The sequence below is a fragment of the Eleutherodactylus coqui genome, chromosome 6 (genome assembly GCF_035609145.1).
Source record: "Eleutherodactylus coqui strain aEleCoq1 chromosome 6, aEleCoq1.hap1, whole genome shotgun sequence".
Classification (NCBI taxonomy): Eukaryota; Metazoa; Chordata; class Amphibia; order Anura; family Eleutherodactylidae; genus Eleutherodactylus; species Eleutherodactylus coqui.
The window spans coordinates 220,490,324-220,505,410 of NC_089842.1; the positions used below are offsets into that span (position 1 = coordinate 220,490,324).

At 53.3% G+C, this 15,087-nt stretch overlaps 1 protein-coding gene across 1 annotated transcript in view; it reads left to right on the forward strand.

Moving 5' to 3' along the window:
- INTS3 (integrator complex subunit 3) overlaps nucleotides 1–14,259 on the forward strand; it is a 50,730-nt gene extending 36,471 nt beyond the window's left edge. Inside the window, exons 13-29 of the mRNA XM_066572463.1 lie at nucleotides 96–202; nucleotides 1,658–1,789; nucleotides 2,472–2,601; nucleotides 2,703–2,757; nucleotides 2,835–2,938; nucleotides 6,208–6,252; nucleotides 6,334–6,453; nucleotides 7,227–7,380; nucleotides 7,474–7,542; nucleotides 7,624–7,699; nucleotides 7,783–7,896; nucleotides 8,065–8,113; nucleotides 10,674–10,841; nucleotides 12,318–12,418; nucleotides 12,678–12,750; nucleotides 12,863–13,016; nucleotides 13,912–14,259. Of these exons, the coding sequence (XP_066428560.1) occupies nucleotides 96–202; nucleotides 1,658–1,789; nucleotides 2,472–2,601; nucleotides 2,703–2,757; nucleotides 2,835–2,938; nucleotides 6,208–6,252; nucleotides 6,334–6,453; nucleotides 7,227–7,380; nucleotides 7,474–7,542; nucleotides 7,624–7,699; nucleotides 7,783–7,896; nucleotides 8,065–8,113; nucleotides 10,674–10,841; nucleotides 12,318–12,418; nucleotides 12,678–12,750; nucleotides 12,863–13,016; nucleotides 13,912–13,989 (1,729 nt within the window). The 3' untranslated portion in view covers nucleotides 13,990–14,259. The remainder of the gene's footprint in view (nucleotides 1–95; nucleotides 203–1,657; nucleotides 1,790–2,471; nucleotides 2,602–2,702; nucleotides 2,758–2,834; nucleotides 2,939–6,207; nucleotides 6,253–6,333; nucleotides 6,454–7,226; nucleotides 7,381–7,473; nucleotides 7,543–7,623; nucleotides 7,700–7,782; nucleotides 7,897–8,064; nucleotides 8,114–10,673; nucleotides 10,842–12,317; nucleotides 12,419–12,677; nucleotides 12,751–12,862; nucleotides 13,017–13,911) is intronic.
- Nucleotides 14,260–15,087: the final 828 nt, after the last annotated feature.

Below are 15,087 nucleotides of genomic sequence, written 5' to 3' on the forward strand. Positions count from 1 at the left end.
GAATATAGCTACTATAATACTGCTCCATGTGTACAAGAGTGTTGACTATTATAGTAACTTATTTTCTGACCGCTCATTCCTCTTGCTTGCTGCAGACATTTGGCTCCTCTGTTCCACAACCCCAAGTTGGACAAAGAACTGAGATCAATGCTTAGAGAGAAGTTTCCGGAGTTCTGTAACCTCCCGTCTCCGGCCTCAGAAAGTAAGGGCTGCACGTGAGTAAGTGAAGGTCTGCCTCTCTTGCTCTGTATCTCCGCTCTCTCCTCCCCATTACTGGTTGTTCTGTAATCTGTTTTTAGCCGCTGTGCCCCGCTGTTTTCGGTAGGGCCGGCTATTATCCAATATGTATGGCGCTTCGTAGGATCCGCCATGTTGAATTTCAACTCCTGATACTTTCGCTCTCTCTGGAAATGAGCTACTTCCAGAGGTGTCTGCCATCGGTGTTCTCCACTTGATATGTGGACACGTTATTTCTCCGGCTCTCTAGTCGCTACTAGAGCTTTCCTCCTCTTCCTCTCCTCCCATAATGTTTTTGCTTTCATTCCTGCTTCCTCTTATGCTAGAATGTTCAGCACCTGGGGAGTCGTAATCTTCCATCGTCACACACTAATCATCATTACATTGTGCGAAACATCGAAGACATTGAGCGTCTCCCGCGACGAGCCCAGCAGCTGATTGTCTAATAGGCATGTAATGATAGTGTGATCAGACTTCTGTGAGAGCCAAACACCTTATATTACATACTGCTGACAACAAGCCTGTATATTCTGTCTGCGAGGTAGTCACAGCCCCGCCCCTGCTGATGACATCACTGATGACATGTGATCAGACATGAGATCTGCACACCTAATATTACAGTGACATCATCTATTACTGCTGACAACCAGCCTGTATATTCTGTCTGAGAGGTAGTCACAGGCCCGCCCCTGCTGATGACATCACTGATGACATGTGATCAGACATGAGATCTGCACACCTAATATTACAGTGACATCATCTATTACTGCTGACAACCAGCCTGTATATTCTGTCTGCGAGGTAGTCACAGCCCCGCCCCTGCTGATGACATCACTGATGACATGTGATCAGACATGAGATCTGCACACTAATATTACAGTGACATCATCTATTACTGCTGACAACCAGCCTGTATATTCTGTCTGAGAGGTAGTCACAGGCCCGCCCCTGCTGATGACATCACTGATGACATGTGATCAGACATGAGATCTGCACACCTAATATTACAGTGACATCATCTATTACTGCTGACAACCAGCCTGTATATTGGGTTAGAGGTAGTCACAGGCCCGCCCCTGCTGATGACATCACTGATGACATGTGATCAGACATGAGATCTGCACACCTAATATTACAGTGACATCATCTATTACTGCTGACAACCAGCCTGTATATTGGGTTAGAGGTAGTCACAGGCCCGCCCCATGCTGATGTCATCATCTTGGTACTGGTGACAGTGTGTGTATTTGTGAGAGGTAGTCACACTTCTGTTAGGTGGATACGATCGGTTTGCTCTCCCCTGTATTGTATATTGGTGATCGCCATCTTGAGTAGAAGCAGTATGGACGTATACAATGTACAGCCGGTTCTGCGGCGGCGGTGATGTTGCAGTGACACATTTGCACTCGTCTCTTCTCAGTAAAGTCGGAGGAGCCCGTCTCCATGGAGATGGACAACAGTCTTGCAGACAAGGACGAGAGCTGCTACGACACCGCAGAGGCCGCCTTCAGTGACGATGACGAGGAGATGAACAGCAAAAGTGCAGACAACGGTAATGAGCCTTTTCCTGCAGACTGTCGCTGACTGGCTGCTCCGAAGTACTTAGTCTGTTGGGTGTCTTCGGTACAAGTGTCGCCCCCAGCTGCCCCCTAACTTGCTGGTTGTGATTATGGTGACATAAAAGTGTGGAAGCAATAGAGAGCTCCTTGCTCTTCACTTCCCCAGAAGTGTGTCCTACTATAGGTTACTCTATTGGGGTCTCCTACCTGCACCCTACAGCTGCCCTCTAAATCAGGGAAGGTCAGCTAGTAAGGCTTCATTCACACAAATCCACTGTGTTAAAGTCTTCTATTAACTGTCATGACCCCTAAAATTACTCAGACCCTGCCACGGGCCTCTAGAATTACTCAGAGACCAGACCTCTACAAGTTCTCAAACCCTGGAGCCGGGCCCCCAGAAGTGCTCCACATACCCCAGACAGGTCATAGAGAGAACTCTCTAATTTCTTCTCCTGGGGTCGGTGGTCTTCATTTCCAGGCGCCGTACGTACAGCTTTGTGCTGCTGTCCAGCGCCAGGACCTGACAGTCGCCCCACTAGATGCTTTGGAGGAAACCCTCCCCTCTTCCAGTGTATGTATGGCGGCTGGTCTGCGGGGTGCTGATAGTTGGCTCCCACAGTCCAGATTCGGACTGATGGCCCCCCTTTTTGAACCATGTTGCCCCCCTCTCCACAGGGAAGAAGAGGGAGTTTCGCTTCCACCCTATCAAAGAGCCGATCATAGAGGAGCCGGTGGACATCACCCCGTATCTGGAGCAGCTGGAGGAGCCGCTCAGGGATAAAGTTGTTGCTTTACAGAAGGAGAGGTACGTAGTGCTATGTGTGGGGGCACTGTGTACCCTAATACTTCATAGAAGGCTCCCCATTTGTACCGCACCTATTACCGACTGCTGCGCTTGTGTTTTAGTGATATGGAGTCGCAGTGTGAGGTGATGCAGGACATCGTGGAGCAGATTCTGGAGGTGAGTGGCAGCCGCTGACATGTAAATGCTGAGGCTGTGGTGACAGCTAACGACCTAGCTCTGTACCTTCCCCGCAGGACGACTTTGATTCGGAGCAGCTGTCGGTGCTGGCGTCCTGTCTCCAGGAGTTATTCAAGGGGCAGTTTCGTGGCGAGGTCCTTCCAGAAGAGATCACAGAAGAGTAAGTCAGCTGAGCAAGTGCCCGTCGTGTTCCCGTGCCCGCATCTGACTAGAGGCTCATGTCCATAGGCGGATTTGGTTTGCGAAATCCGCAAATCAAGCCGCTCATAGGGATGCATGGGCATCCGTCCGTTAATAAAAGCATGCTGATTTGATTTGCGGACAAATCGCAGCATGCTTCATTTTTCTGCGGTTCCCGCACGGACAACTTCCATTGGGGTAAATGGAAGCCGTCTGATCCGTGTGTTTTGCCAACTGAAAGGCAACAAGTTCAGATACGGCTTTAAAGAAGAACAAGTGGGTTGATACAAATGAGTAAATGATGATGATAAAACTAATTTACATAAAGCTAGGTGATATTGTGTAAATGTTTAGAATGATTCTCTACAGGTAAAATACATATGGCAAATGATAGAACATAAACACACTTTACAATACAAAAGACTTACAGAGACATGCTTACAACCTTAACCCCTTCATGACACGGCCTATTTTGGCGTTGAGGACCAAGCGATTTTTTTTTTTGTATTTTTCCATCTCCATTTTTCAAAACCATAACTTTTTTATTTTTCCGTCGACGCGGCCGTATAAGGGCTTGTTTTTTGCGTGGCGATCTGTAGTTTTTATCGGTGCCACTTTTGGGTACATAGACAATATCGTAAAACTTTTTTTTTTTTTTAATGATAGCAGGGAGAGAAAACGCATCAATTCTGCCATAGATTTTTTTTTTTTTTTTTTTACAGCGTTAATCATGCAGCACAAATGAGACATTCCAGTTTTTCCGGGGACCGGTACGGTTACAACGATACCAAAATTCTTACATTTTTTTTTAGGTTTTCCCACTTTTCTGCAATAAAAACCCTTTTTCTGGGTAATCTTTTTTTTTTTTTCGAAATCGCTGCATTCAAAGTCCTGTAACTTTTTTATTTTTTGATGTACGGCACTCTATGAGGGCTTATTTTTTGCGAGACGAGCTGTAGATTTTATTGGTACCATTTTGGGGTACATACGGCTTTTTTGATCACTTTTATTGCGTTTTTAGTGAGGCAAAATGCTAAAAATTAGCATTTTGCCTCAGTTTTTTAGCGTTTTTTTTAGCGTTTTTTTCCGTGCACAGTCAAAAGCATGTGCAACTTATTGTACGCGTCGTTACGGACGCGACAATACCAAATATGTGGGATTTTATTTTTCTTTTACCTTTTTTTATGCTAATCTGAGAAAAAGCATTAAAAAATGGGTTTTTTTACTCTTATTTTTTTTTTTTATATTTTTTTAAATTCTTTTTTTAATCTTTGTTTTTTTTACACTGTGTCCCTCTGAGGGACTTTAACCACTGCCCTGATGATCGCTGGTATAAGGCATGGCAGAGCTACTGCTCTGCCATGCCTTATCGCTTATACAGCGATCTCAGGCATAGGCAATACAGGACGCCAGTGTCTGGCGTCCTGTTGCCATGGTGACAGGCCGGGCTCTCGCGATGACATCGCGAGTTCCGGCCGGAGACACAGAGGGAACCACGCTCCCTCTGTGAACTCTTTCCCTGCCGCGATCTACTTAGATCGCGGCAAGGAAGGGGTTAACAGCGGGGGCGCATCTCCAATGACCCGCCGCTGTTGCAGCGGGACGCCGGCTGTGACTGACAGCCGGTTCCCGCTGCGAGAGAGCGCGGGATCTTATGTGATCCCGCGCTATCTCCAGGACGTAAGTTTACGCCCTGTTGCAGGAAGTACCAGGCTGCCAGGACGTAAACTTACGCCCTGCAGCGGGAAGGGGTTAAACACTTCTGCCCGGAGTTCATCTTTTCACTGGAGAAGCCACAGTGAAAAGCAGACAGGTTTCATGGACCAACACTGTAAGGCCGCCTGCAGACGGCCGGGTCGGATCCGGCTGCGAGAATTCTCGCAGCGGGACCCGACCCGAGTGCCTGCAGAGAGCAGCGCAGAATTTACCCGCTCCGGCTCTTTCATGTGCCGACGCATGCGCAGAGCGGAGCCAGCGGCCGGTGAGTGACGTTTCTGTACGGGGCTCTGCGAGCCCCGCACAGAACAGAATTAGCATGCCGCTGTTTGTTTGCTGCACGGGATTTCGCGCAGACAAACCGCGGCTGTCTGCATAGGATTGCGTGTTGTAATGCAAACCTATGCAAGCGTGTACGGGCGGAAATTCCGCCGCGAAATTCCCGCCCGTCTGCAGGCGGCCTAAGGCCTCATGTCCACGGGCTAAAGAAGAATTAAAATCCGCAGCGGATTTTAACTCTTCTCCCGCCCGCGGATCCGCACCCCATAGGGATGCATTGACCACCCGCGGGTAGATAGATACCCGCGTATGGTCAATAAAAGGGAATTTTAAAAAAATAGACCATGAAAAAAAACGTGACATGCTCCATTTTCGTGCGGAGACCTAAAATAAGAATAACTTACCCGCAGCGGACCGGGCACGTCTTCTCTTGCTCACGGCTGGATCTTCTTGCTTCGGTCCGGCGGATGTGCCCGGCACGCCGCCGACGTGCCGAGTACATCCGCCAGCCGAAGAAAGAAGATCCGGCCGTGAAGAAGAGAAGAAGTGCCCGGTCCGCTGCGGGTAAGTTAATTCTTATTAATTCTTCTTTTCAGCGCTCATGTCCGCGGGGCAGGAGGGACCCGCTACGGATTCTCCATGGAGAATCCGTAGCGGGCCTGATTTTCCCCGTGGACATGAGGCCTAAGAGATCGTCTTCCCCAGGTACAAGATGCTTCTGATCTATTACAATTTCTGTCCTATTTTATACACTAAGATTTGCTTAGTCATCTGCCATATGATCCAAGCTTTGCATCAATGATGTTCTCAAACTCTAGAATTGACCAGTTTCTATAGAGTGATGAGATCTAGTCAGACAAGGTCTACCTCCCAGACAATAGATATGTACATGGCTGGCTTCTACAAAGACAGACTGATTGGTGTTATAACAAACATCACAGCCATTCTCTTACTTACACATGATAAACATGTACAATGGGTCTGGGGTTAATTCCTTAGAATACGGGCCTAGTTGATATATTAAAGCCTGTTCAAATATATATATACATATAGAATTACAGATTAATGGCTACCAAATAGCCATAAAAAATATTTCCATTACACCGTGGCACACCCTCAGCTGACACTGTGGACGTACCGCGGGAAAGCAGGAGATTTAAAAATTTTTTAAAAAGTACCGCTGCGGGCTCCTGCAGGCAGAATCCAACCCACCTGTGGACATGAGGCCTTACCTTGTCATGTGTTTATTGTCAGGTCTCTGGAGGAGTCTGTGGGGAAGCCGCTGTACCTAATATTCAGGTGAGTTCCCTCTACGGTCACCCCCTACCCCTCTGTGCCTGTCACAATACAAGACTTCACCTCTCCTACATTGCCTTCCAGAAACCTGATCCAAATGCAGGAGGACAGCAATGGATTCTCCCTGCTCCTTGACCTCCTATCTGAGCTGTACCAGAAACAACCCAAGATTGGCTACCACCTGCTGTACTACCTGAAGGCCAGGTGAGGACGCTGCATTATACACACATGCTGCTGACTTGGTCACCTGAGTCTTTCCTGCGCTGCTGATGGGTGCCTCAATAACCATGTCCATTCAGTGAGATATCCCCTCATTGTCTACCTGCAGCCCGCCTCCGGTCACTGCGAGGCCCCCCTTCCCGTCCATGATGGTTAATTCTCCTCATTAACGTGCTCATCCTGCTTAATAACATCCAGTCCCCATTCTCTGTCCGGTCTACTCATTAACACTAATTACAGGCCAGAGCTCATCTCCCAGAAGTAGTTTCCTGTCCTGGTGTCATTCTGCGGAAGACTGTGCCAGCCTGGAAATGTGCGCCATATTTATCCTTCTATCGACCTCTTAGACCGCCTGCACACGGGAGGCTTTGAGTTGCAGAATCAGCGATTGGCACCCGTGCGGATAATTCGTGGTAGTATGAGCCCATAGTAAACCATGGGCTTTTGCAGCTCCTCGCTCACATGCGCATTTGAATTGCGATTTCTGCAAGCGGAAATAAAATCGCAGCATGCTCTGTTTTAGCGTGAATACGCGGACAGGCTCAATTGTTCTCTACGGAAGCGTTTGATCCGCAAATGCAATGCAGATTTTTAGACATTTCCGCATTGAATCGCAGGTCTTCCGTGGCGGGAATCCGCCTTTTGCCATGTGCAGGCGGTCTTACTGGTTTACAGAGAGGGCCCCTGACTACACACTTTACTCCACCCTGTCTGGTTCCTCTATTATGGGTGTATTAACTTTCACTCTCTGACTCCAGTAAAGCGGCAGCGGGGAAGATGAACTTGTATGAGTCCTTCGCTCAAGCCACCCAGCTGGGAGATCTGCATACATGCTTGATGATGGACATGAAGGCGTGCCAGGAAGACGACGTGCGGCTGCTTTGCTACCTGACCCCCTCCATATATAGCGAGGTGGGTGCCCCGGTGCAGACAGCATTTCCAGACAAGTCATGGTGGTCAGTATGTGGTGGGTACGTATTGACCGTCCCTGCTCTTCTCCCTTAGTTCCCGGATGAAACGCTGCGGAGCGGAGAGCTGCTCAACATGATTGTCGCAGTCATCGACTCTGCTCAGGTAGTTTCTGCTAGGTGCAGCTTTCATCGTATTCAGGCTGTCTGGTGCCGCATGTCATGTCCCATTTTCTGTTCTGCTCAGCTGCAGGAGCTGGTGTGTCACGTCATGATGGGGAACCTGGTGATGTTCCGCAAGGACTCTGTGCTGAACATTCTGAGTGAGTAAACTCTCTTCACCCCTGGAGGTGGGACAGCGCGGTGTCTGCTCTGCTGAGAAGTAAGGCCCTGTGTTGTCTTGCAGTTCAGAGCTTGGAGTGGGAGACCTTCGAGCAGTACTGTACGTGGCAGTTGTTCCTGGCTCACAACGTTCCCTTGGAGACAATCATCCCCATCCTCCAGCACCTGAAGTATAAAGGTGGGTTGATGTGTCCGGGCCGCTGACGTGCGGAGTGGGCTTGGATGTCCCTCCGTTAACTGACATCATCCACTGCACCTTTTGCTCCGGTCTCTCACTTATTGGAATCCCATTATTTTATGCTCAATACAAGTGTTTGTGAACCCTTCACCTTATTCTTTGTTGCAGAGCACCCCGAGGCTTTGTCTTGTCTACTCCTGCAGCTAAGAAGAGAGAAGTGAGTACCTGTACCTGCGAGGAAGCAGGTGATATGTGTCTGGGGTAGTAGGAGACTGGTGATATATCTCACGGCAGGAGGAGAGGGTGTCTTGTCTTTAGGGCAGGAGGAGTGGTATGATATGTCTCTAGAACAGGGAGGGGGTTGGAGCCATGACTGCAAGGTTGGAGGTGGCGAGTAATCTGTCTCTGGGGCACGAGAGGTAAGGCACAGTCTCTCCAAGGCGAGAGCGCAGAACGGCAGCATCTTCCTGGGCAGGAGGAAGCGGGTTATGGGTCTTCGGGGTGGGGGGAAGGTGGGTTATATGTCTCTGGGGCAGGAGGGGTGAGTCGCTGTGTCTCTGGAGTGCGAGGAGGTGGGTGATGTGTCTCTGGGGCAGGAGGGGTAAGGCACTGTGTCTCGGGTGAGAGCAGGCAGGTGATATGTGTCTAAGCTGAAGGGGTAAGTCGCTGTGCCTCTGGGGCGGGAGGGGTAAGTCGCTGTGCCTCTGGGGCGGGAGGGGTAAGTCGCTGCGCCTCTGGGGCGGGAGGGGGGGGTAAGTCGCTGCGCCTCTGGGGCGGGAGGGGGGGTAAGTCGCTGCGCCTCTGGGGCGGGAGGGGGGGTAAGTCGCTGCGCCTCTGGGGCGGGAGGGGGGGTAAGTCGCTGCGCCTCTGGGGCGGGAGGGGGGGTAAGTCGCTGCGCCTCTGGGGCGCGAGGGGGCGTAAGTCGCTGCGCCTCTGGGGCGCGAGGGGGCGTAAGTCGCTGCGCCTCTGGGGCGCGAGGGGGCGTAAGTCGCTGCGCCTCTGGGGCGCGAGGGGGCGTAAGTCGCTGCGCCTCTGGGGCGCGAGGGGGCGTAAGTCGCTGCGCCTCTGGGGCGCGAGGGGGCGTAAGTCGCTGCGCCTCTGGGGCGCGAGGGGGCGTAAGTCGCTGCGCCTCTGGGGCGCGAGGGGGCGTAAGTCGCTGCGCCTCTGGGGCGCGAGGGGGCGTAAGTCGCTGCGCCTCTGGGGCGCGAGGGGGCGTAAGTCGCTGCGCCTCTGGGGCGCGAGGGGGCGTAAGTCGCTGCGCCTCTGGGGCGCGAGGGGGGGTAAGTCGCTGCGCCTCTGGGGCGCGAGGGGGCGTAAGTCGCTGCGCCTCTGGGGCGCGAGGGGGCGTAAGTCGCTGCGCCTCTGGGGCGCGAGGGGGCGTAAGTCGCTGCGCCTCTGGGGCGCGAGGGGGCGTAAGTCGCTGCGCCTCTGGGGCGCGAGGGGGCGTAAGTCGCTGCGCCTCTGGGGCGCGAGGGGGCGGGTGATATGTCTCTGGAGTGGAGGGAGGGGTTAGTCACTGTGTTTCTGGGGTGGGAAGAGACTGGTGATATGTCTCTGGGGCAGGAGGGATAAGTCGCTGTGTCTCTGGGGTGGGAGGAGGTGGGTGATATGTCTCATGGCAGTATTACGTTGCAGGGGATTCGCCTATCTACAGCTCGTGCCATCTGGGTGACTGTGTAGAGAGGCAGCTGCAGGCACTTATCCGGTTGTACTGGGATGTGAACTGCTTTTCAAACAGAGCAGGAGGCACATGATAATTAGAGGTGCGGTAATTAGCCTGGACTCTTATCTGTACGAGGACTCAGAGCTGCGCTCCCTCTAATGAATACCGCTATTGCAGAGCGAGAAGAGCTTCACAGCACTGCGATGTACAGTGATCGGTGCTGAGAGCGAGCCCCCACACCGTGGCCGGGATCCCTTTATAGTGATCGGTATTGAGAGCGAGCCCCCACACCAGGGCCGCAACGCCTTTATAGGGATGTACATAGCGGAAAGCAAGTAGTCCCGAGATATGTGGTGAGAGCAGAAGAGCATGGTTGGCACCACTTATGTAGCTCGTTAGTGGTCACCAGTAACTCATCTGCCTCTTCTCTTCAGGGTGCACATGGCATGACGTCTGGCGATCTCCTGTACATGGCATTTTCTTACCAGCCCTTTACTTAAAGGGGTTGTCCCGCGGCAGCAAGTGGGTCTGTACACTTCTGCATGGCCATAATAATGCACTTTGTAATGTACATTGTGCATTAATTATGAGCCATGCAGAAGTTATAAAAAGTTTTATACTTACCTGCTCCGTTGCTGGCGTCCTCGTCTCCATGGTGCCGACTAATTTTCGCCCTCCGATGGCCAAATTAGCCGCGCTTGCGCAGTCCGGGTCTTCTGCAGTCTTCTATGGGGCTCCGTGTAGCTCCGTGTAGCTCCGCCCCGTCACGTGCCGATTCCAGCCAATCAGGAGGCTGGAATCGGCAGTGGACCGCACAGAAGAGCTGCGGTCCACGGAGGAAGAGGCCATCTTCAGCGGTGAGTAGAGAAGTCACCGGAGCGCGGGGATTCAGGTAAGCGCTCCGGTGAGCTTTCTTTACCTCCCTGCATCGGGGTTGTCTCGCGCCGAACGGGGGGGGGGTTGAAAAAAAAAAAAACCCGTTTCGGCGCGGGACAACCCCTTTAACTAGGGGGCAGCAGTGGGGGCAGAGCCATTCCATCATTTGGGGGGGGGGGGGGGAGGAGGTCATGCATTCCTTGCCCCACTGACCTCTTGCTGCTTCCTATTTGTTCAGGCCTACAGAAGAAATGGTCAAGATGGTCCTGAGTCGCCCATATCACCCCGACGACCAGTTCACCACCAGCATCCTACGACACTGGTGCCTAAAGCATGACGACCACCTGGCCGAGCACATCAAGTCACTGCTCATCAAGAACAACAGCCTTCCCCGCAAGAGACAGAGGTGAGGGGGCTACCGTCACCGTGGACTTCAACTCCCACTAGTAGCGGGCACCCTTTATTGCGGCTGAGCTCCATGTCTTGGCTGTTGCCTCTTCACTGGCCTTACGGATGTCGTCTTCCCACATACTAACGGTAGAGTTTGTACCCAGCTGCCGGCCACTGTAGCCGCTATTCTTGTCCCTGAGCTATGTGTGTCCCATGGAAGAGGTGGAATCTCCTGTTGGCCTGACCTTCATCACTGTAGGTAGACTGGAAGGGCGGTTATGGGGTCTGGGGCCACAGCTGAGCCTTCTCAATTCAGACCCTACACCCTTGTCCCTCGCAGCGGCTTTGGGCCCTCCGGCTTCGGCCCCCCTCGCGACGGCTTTGGGCCCTCCTGCTTTGGCCCCCCCTCGCGACAGCTTTGGGCCCTCCTGCTTTGGCCCCCCCCCCCTCGCGACGGCTTTGGGCCCTCCTGCTTTGGCCCCCCTCCCTCGCGACGGCTTTGGGCCCTCCTGCTTTGGGCCCCCCCTCGCGACGGCTTTGGGCCCTCCTGCTTTGGGCCCCCCCTCGCGACGGCTTTGGGCCCTCCTGCTTTGGCCCCCCCCTCACGACGGCTTTGGGCCCTCCTGCTTTGGCCCCCCCCCCCTCGCGATGGCTTTGGGCCCTCCTGCTTTGGCCCCCCCCCTCGCGATGGCTTTGGGCCCTCCTGCTTTGGCCCCCCCCTCGCGACGGCTTTGGGCCCTCCTGCTTTGGCCCCCCCCCTCGCGACGGCTTTGGGCCCTCCTGCTTTGGCCCCCCCCTCGCGACGGCTTTGGGCCCTCCTGCTTTGGCCCCCCCCCTCGCGACGGCTTTGGGCCCTCCTGCTTTGGCCCCCCCCCCCCTCGCGACGGCTTTGGGCCCTCCTGCTTTGGCCCCCCCCTCGTGACGGCTTTGGGCCCTCCTGCTTTGGCCCCCCCCTCGCGACGGCTTTGGGCCCTCCTGCTTTGGCCCCCCCCTCGCGACGGCTTTGGGCCCTCCTGCTTTGGCCCCCCCTCGCGACGGCTTTGGGCCCTCCTGCTTCGGCCCCCCCCTCGCGACGGCTTTGGGCCCTCCTGCTTCGGCCCCCCTCGCGATACATGTAGACTTAAACTAGACAAATAATTAGCGCTCTTGGCCCTCCACACTCCAAGTGACTCGGGGTACGACATTCTGACAGCGTCAGGACATGGTTCGCCGGCCCCAGCAATAGCTCTGTTAAAAGCGGACCTGTCGTCCTCTCGTGCAGATATGGGCTAGTGTGCCGGTCGTCCCCGCTGTGGCAGAGTGCTGGGGATGTTTGTGGTATCAGTGGGCAGATGTAGAAAGGTGGCTGCTTAACGAACGGCCTGTCACATCTGCAGTAACCGGCAATGCTGAGATGGTAATACTCTGACTAGTTAAATGCCTAAAAACAGAAGCTGACGGCTCGGTGGGGTGAAGGGTCTCGTATTTTAACCCGCCTTCTCCCTTTTCGCAGTCTGCGGAGTTCGAGCAGTAAGCTGGCACAGCTGACATTGGAGCAGATTCTGGAGCATCTGGATAATCTGCGGCTCAACCTGTCCAACACCAAACAGAACTGTGAGTATCACACCTGCCGGCTCCGCCCGACATAGTCTGCCATCTCCAAGCACTTCACCCCAAGCCACGATGTACAACGTGTTACTATAAATCTATGATGGTAGATCTCTGCTTCCACCTGCTGGTCTGGCTGTGCTACTGCAGGCTACACGATGTTTGCTTCATATTAACCAGCAGTGGTGGGGTCCGTATCCATCATGTTGTAACTGGTCTGGGGGCCACGAGAATCAACGCTGCTTAATAACAGTTTCCCTATTAGTTTTCAGCCAGACGCCGATCTTACAGGCTCTGCAGCATGTCCAGGCCAGCTGTGATGAGGCTCACAAGATGAAGTAAGTGCTGCATGTTTCCTGTCACCCCCTAACAGTTTTCCCTAGACTGGCATGGCCGACCACAGCGCTGAGACTAGAACTTGCCCTAGAAAATGCTGTTTTTGTCGTTAAGGTTCAGTGACCTATTTTCACTTGCGGAGGAATATGAAGACTCAACGAAACCGCCCAAGAGCAGGCGGAAAGGCCCCATGACAAGTCCTCGCAGCAGAAAAAATACAGCGCAGCCCACCAACATGGAGGAGGAATCTGCGTCCAGCAGTGCCTCGGTGAGCATCGACAGGACTGTGGGGGAGGCATCAGGGAAGATTGTGGCCTAGTGGGGAAGAGCGCCGGTGGGACTGTGGCCTAGTGGGGAAGGGCGCCGGTGGGACTGTGGCCTAGTGGGGAAGGGCGCCGGTGGGACTGTGGCCTAGTGGGGAAGGGCGCCGGTGGGACTGTGGCCTAGTGGGGAAGGGCGCCGGTGGGACTGTGGCCTAGTGGGGAAGGGCGCCGGTGGGACTGTGGCCTAGTGGGGAAGGGCGCCGGTGGGACTGTGGCCTAGTGGGGAAGGGCGCCGGTGGGACTGTGGCCTAGTGGGGAAGGGCGCCGGTGGGACTGTGTGGCCAAGTGGGAGGGGGGAGCGCCGGTGGGACTGTGTGGCCAAGTGGGAGGGGGGAGCGCCGGTGGGACTGTGTGGCCAAGTGGGAGGGGGGAGCGCCGGTGGGACTGTGTGGCCAAGTGGGAGGGGGGGGGCGCCAGTGGGACTGTGTGGCCAAGTGGGAGGGGGGGGGCGCCGGTGGGACTGTGTGGCCAAGTGGGAGGGGGGGGGCGCCGGTGGGACTGTGTGGCCAAGTGGGAGGGGGGGGGCGCCGGTGGGACTGTGTGGGAGGGGGGAGCGCCGGTGGGACTGTGTGGCCAAGTGGGAGGGGGGAGCGCCGGTGGGACTGTGTGGCCAAGTGGGAGGGGGGAGCGCCGGTGGGACTGTGTGGCCAAGTGGGAGGGGGGAGCGCCGGTGGGACTGTGTGGCCAAGTGGGAGGGGGGAGCGCCGGTGGGACTGTGTGGCCTAGTTGGAGCAAAATCGGGGTAGGCAGCAGTAGTCTTTCTATAAAGGAGGGGAGAGAGCGATGTGGGTGAGTGATGCTGGGATCTCCCTAACCCTTCACTCTTGTTCTCACATTTAGGAAGAGGAAGATACAAAGCCAAAACCTACAAAACGAAAGCGGAAAGGCTCAGCAGCTGTGGGCTCCGACAGTGACTAACGAGCACCGTGGCTGATGAGCATCGGATGTGGATCGTGGGACTGTTCTGCAGTCTGAATCGGATAGTTGCCATCTTCACTCTTCACAGAGACCTAGCTCTTGGGGCACAGCGAGCGCGCTTACCCCCCACATAAGATGCCCGCGGCAGGATGTTTATACTAAAAATCAGATATTTTCTTACTGAACTGTAAATAAATGTCTCCTGGCGAAATACGCCGCACAAAACGGACATTTTATAAAGGAAAAAAATAAATATTTTAAAACACAAAAGGATTCGTGATACCCTCATCCACCCATACGCCAGCTCAGAGCCAACTATCATTGTAGCGGCTGAGGGGAGGAACAGAGAACCTCCGTGGCACAAAGTACTTCAACATGGAAATGAATTTAATGGTAAAATAACATACATGGTGATCAGACACGAGGTCCGAAAATGTTATACTCCATACTGCTGACAACCAGCCTGCATATCATGTCTGAGAGGTAGTCACAGCCCCGCCCCTACTGATGACATCACTGATATAACGTGATCAGACATGAGATCCGACACCGTATACCTAAGTAACAGCATCTATTACTGCTGACAACTAGCCTGCATATGCTGTCTGAGGGGTAGTCACAGCCCCGCCCCTACTGATGACATCACTGATATAACGTGATCAGACATGAGATCCGACACCGTATACCTAAGTAACAGCATCTATTACTGCTGACAACTAGCCTGCATATGCTGTCTGAGGGGTAGTCACAGCCCCGCCCCCTGGTAATAACATTAATAATATAATATGTGATCAGGCTTGAGATCCAACACCTTATACTACAGTGACATCATCTATTACTGCTGACAACAAGCCTGTATATATCATGTCTGACAGGCAGTCATATAAGGAGTAGTAGTAGATATCTAGTATATAGGGTTTAATAGTAGATGTATAGTATATGAGGTATGGTAGTAGTATATGCTATGATAGGAGTCGTAGATGTATAGTATATGAGGAGTAGTAGTAGATGTATAGTATATGAGGAGGAGTAGTAGATGTATAGTATATGAGGAGGAGTAGTAGATGTATAGTATATGAGGAGGAGTAGTAGATGTAT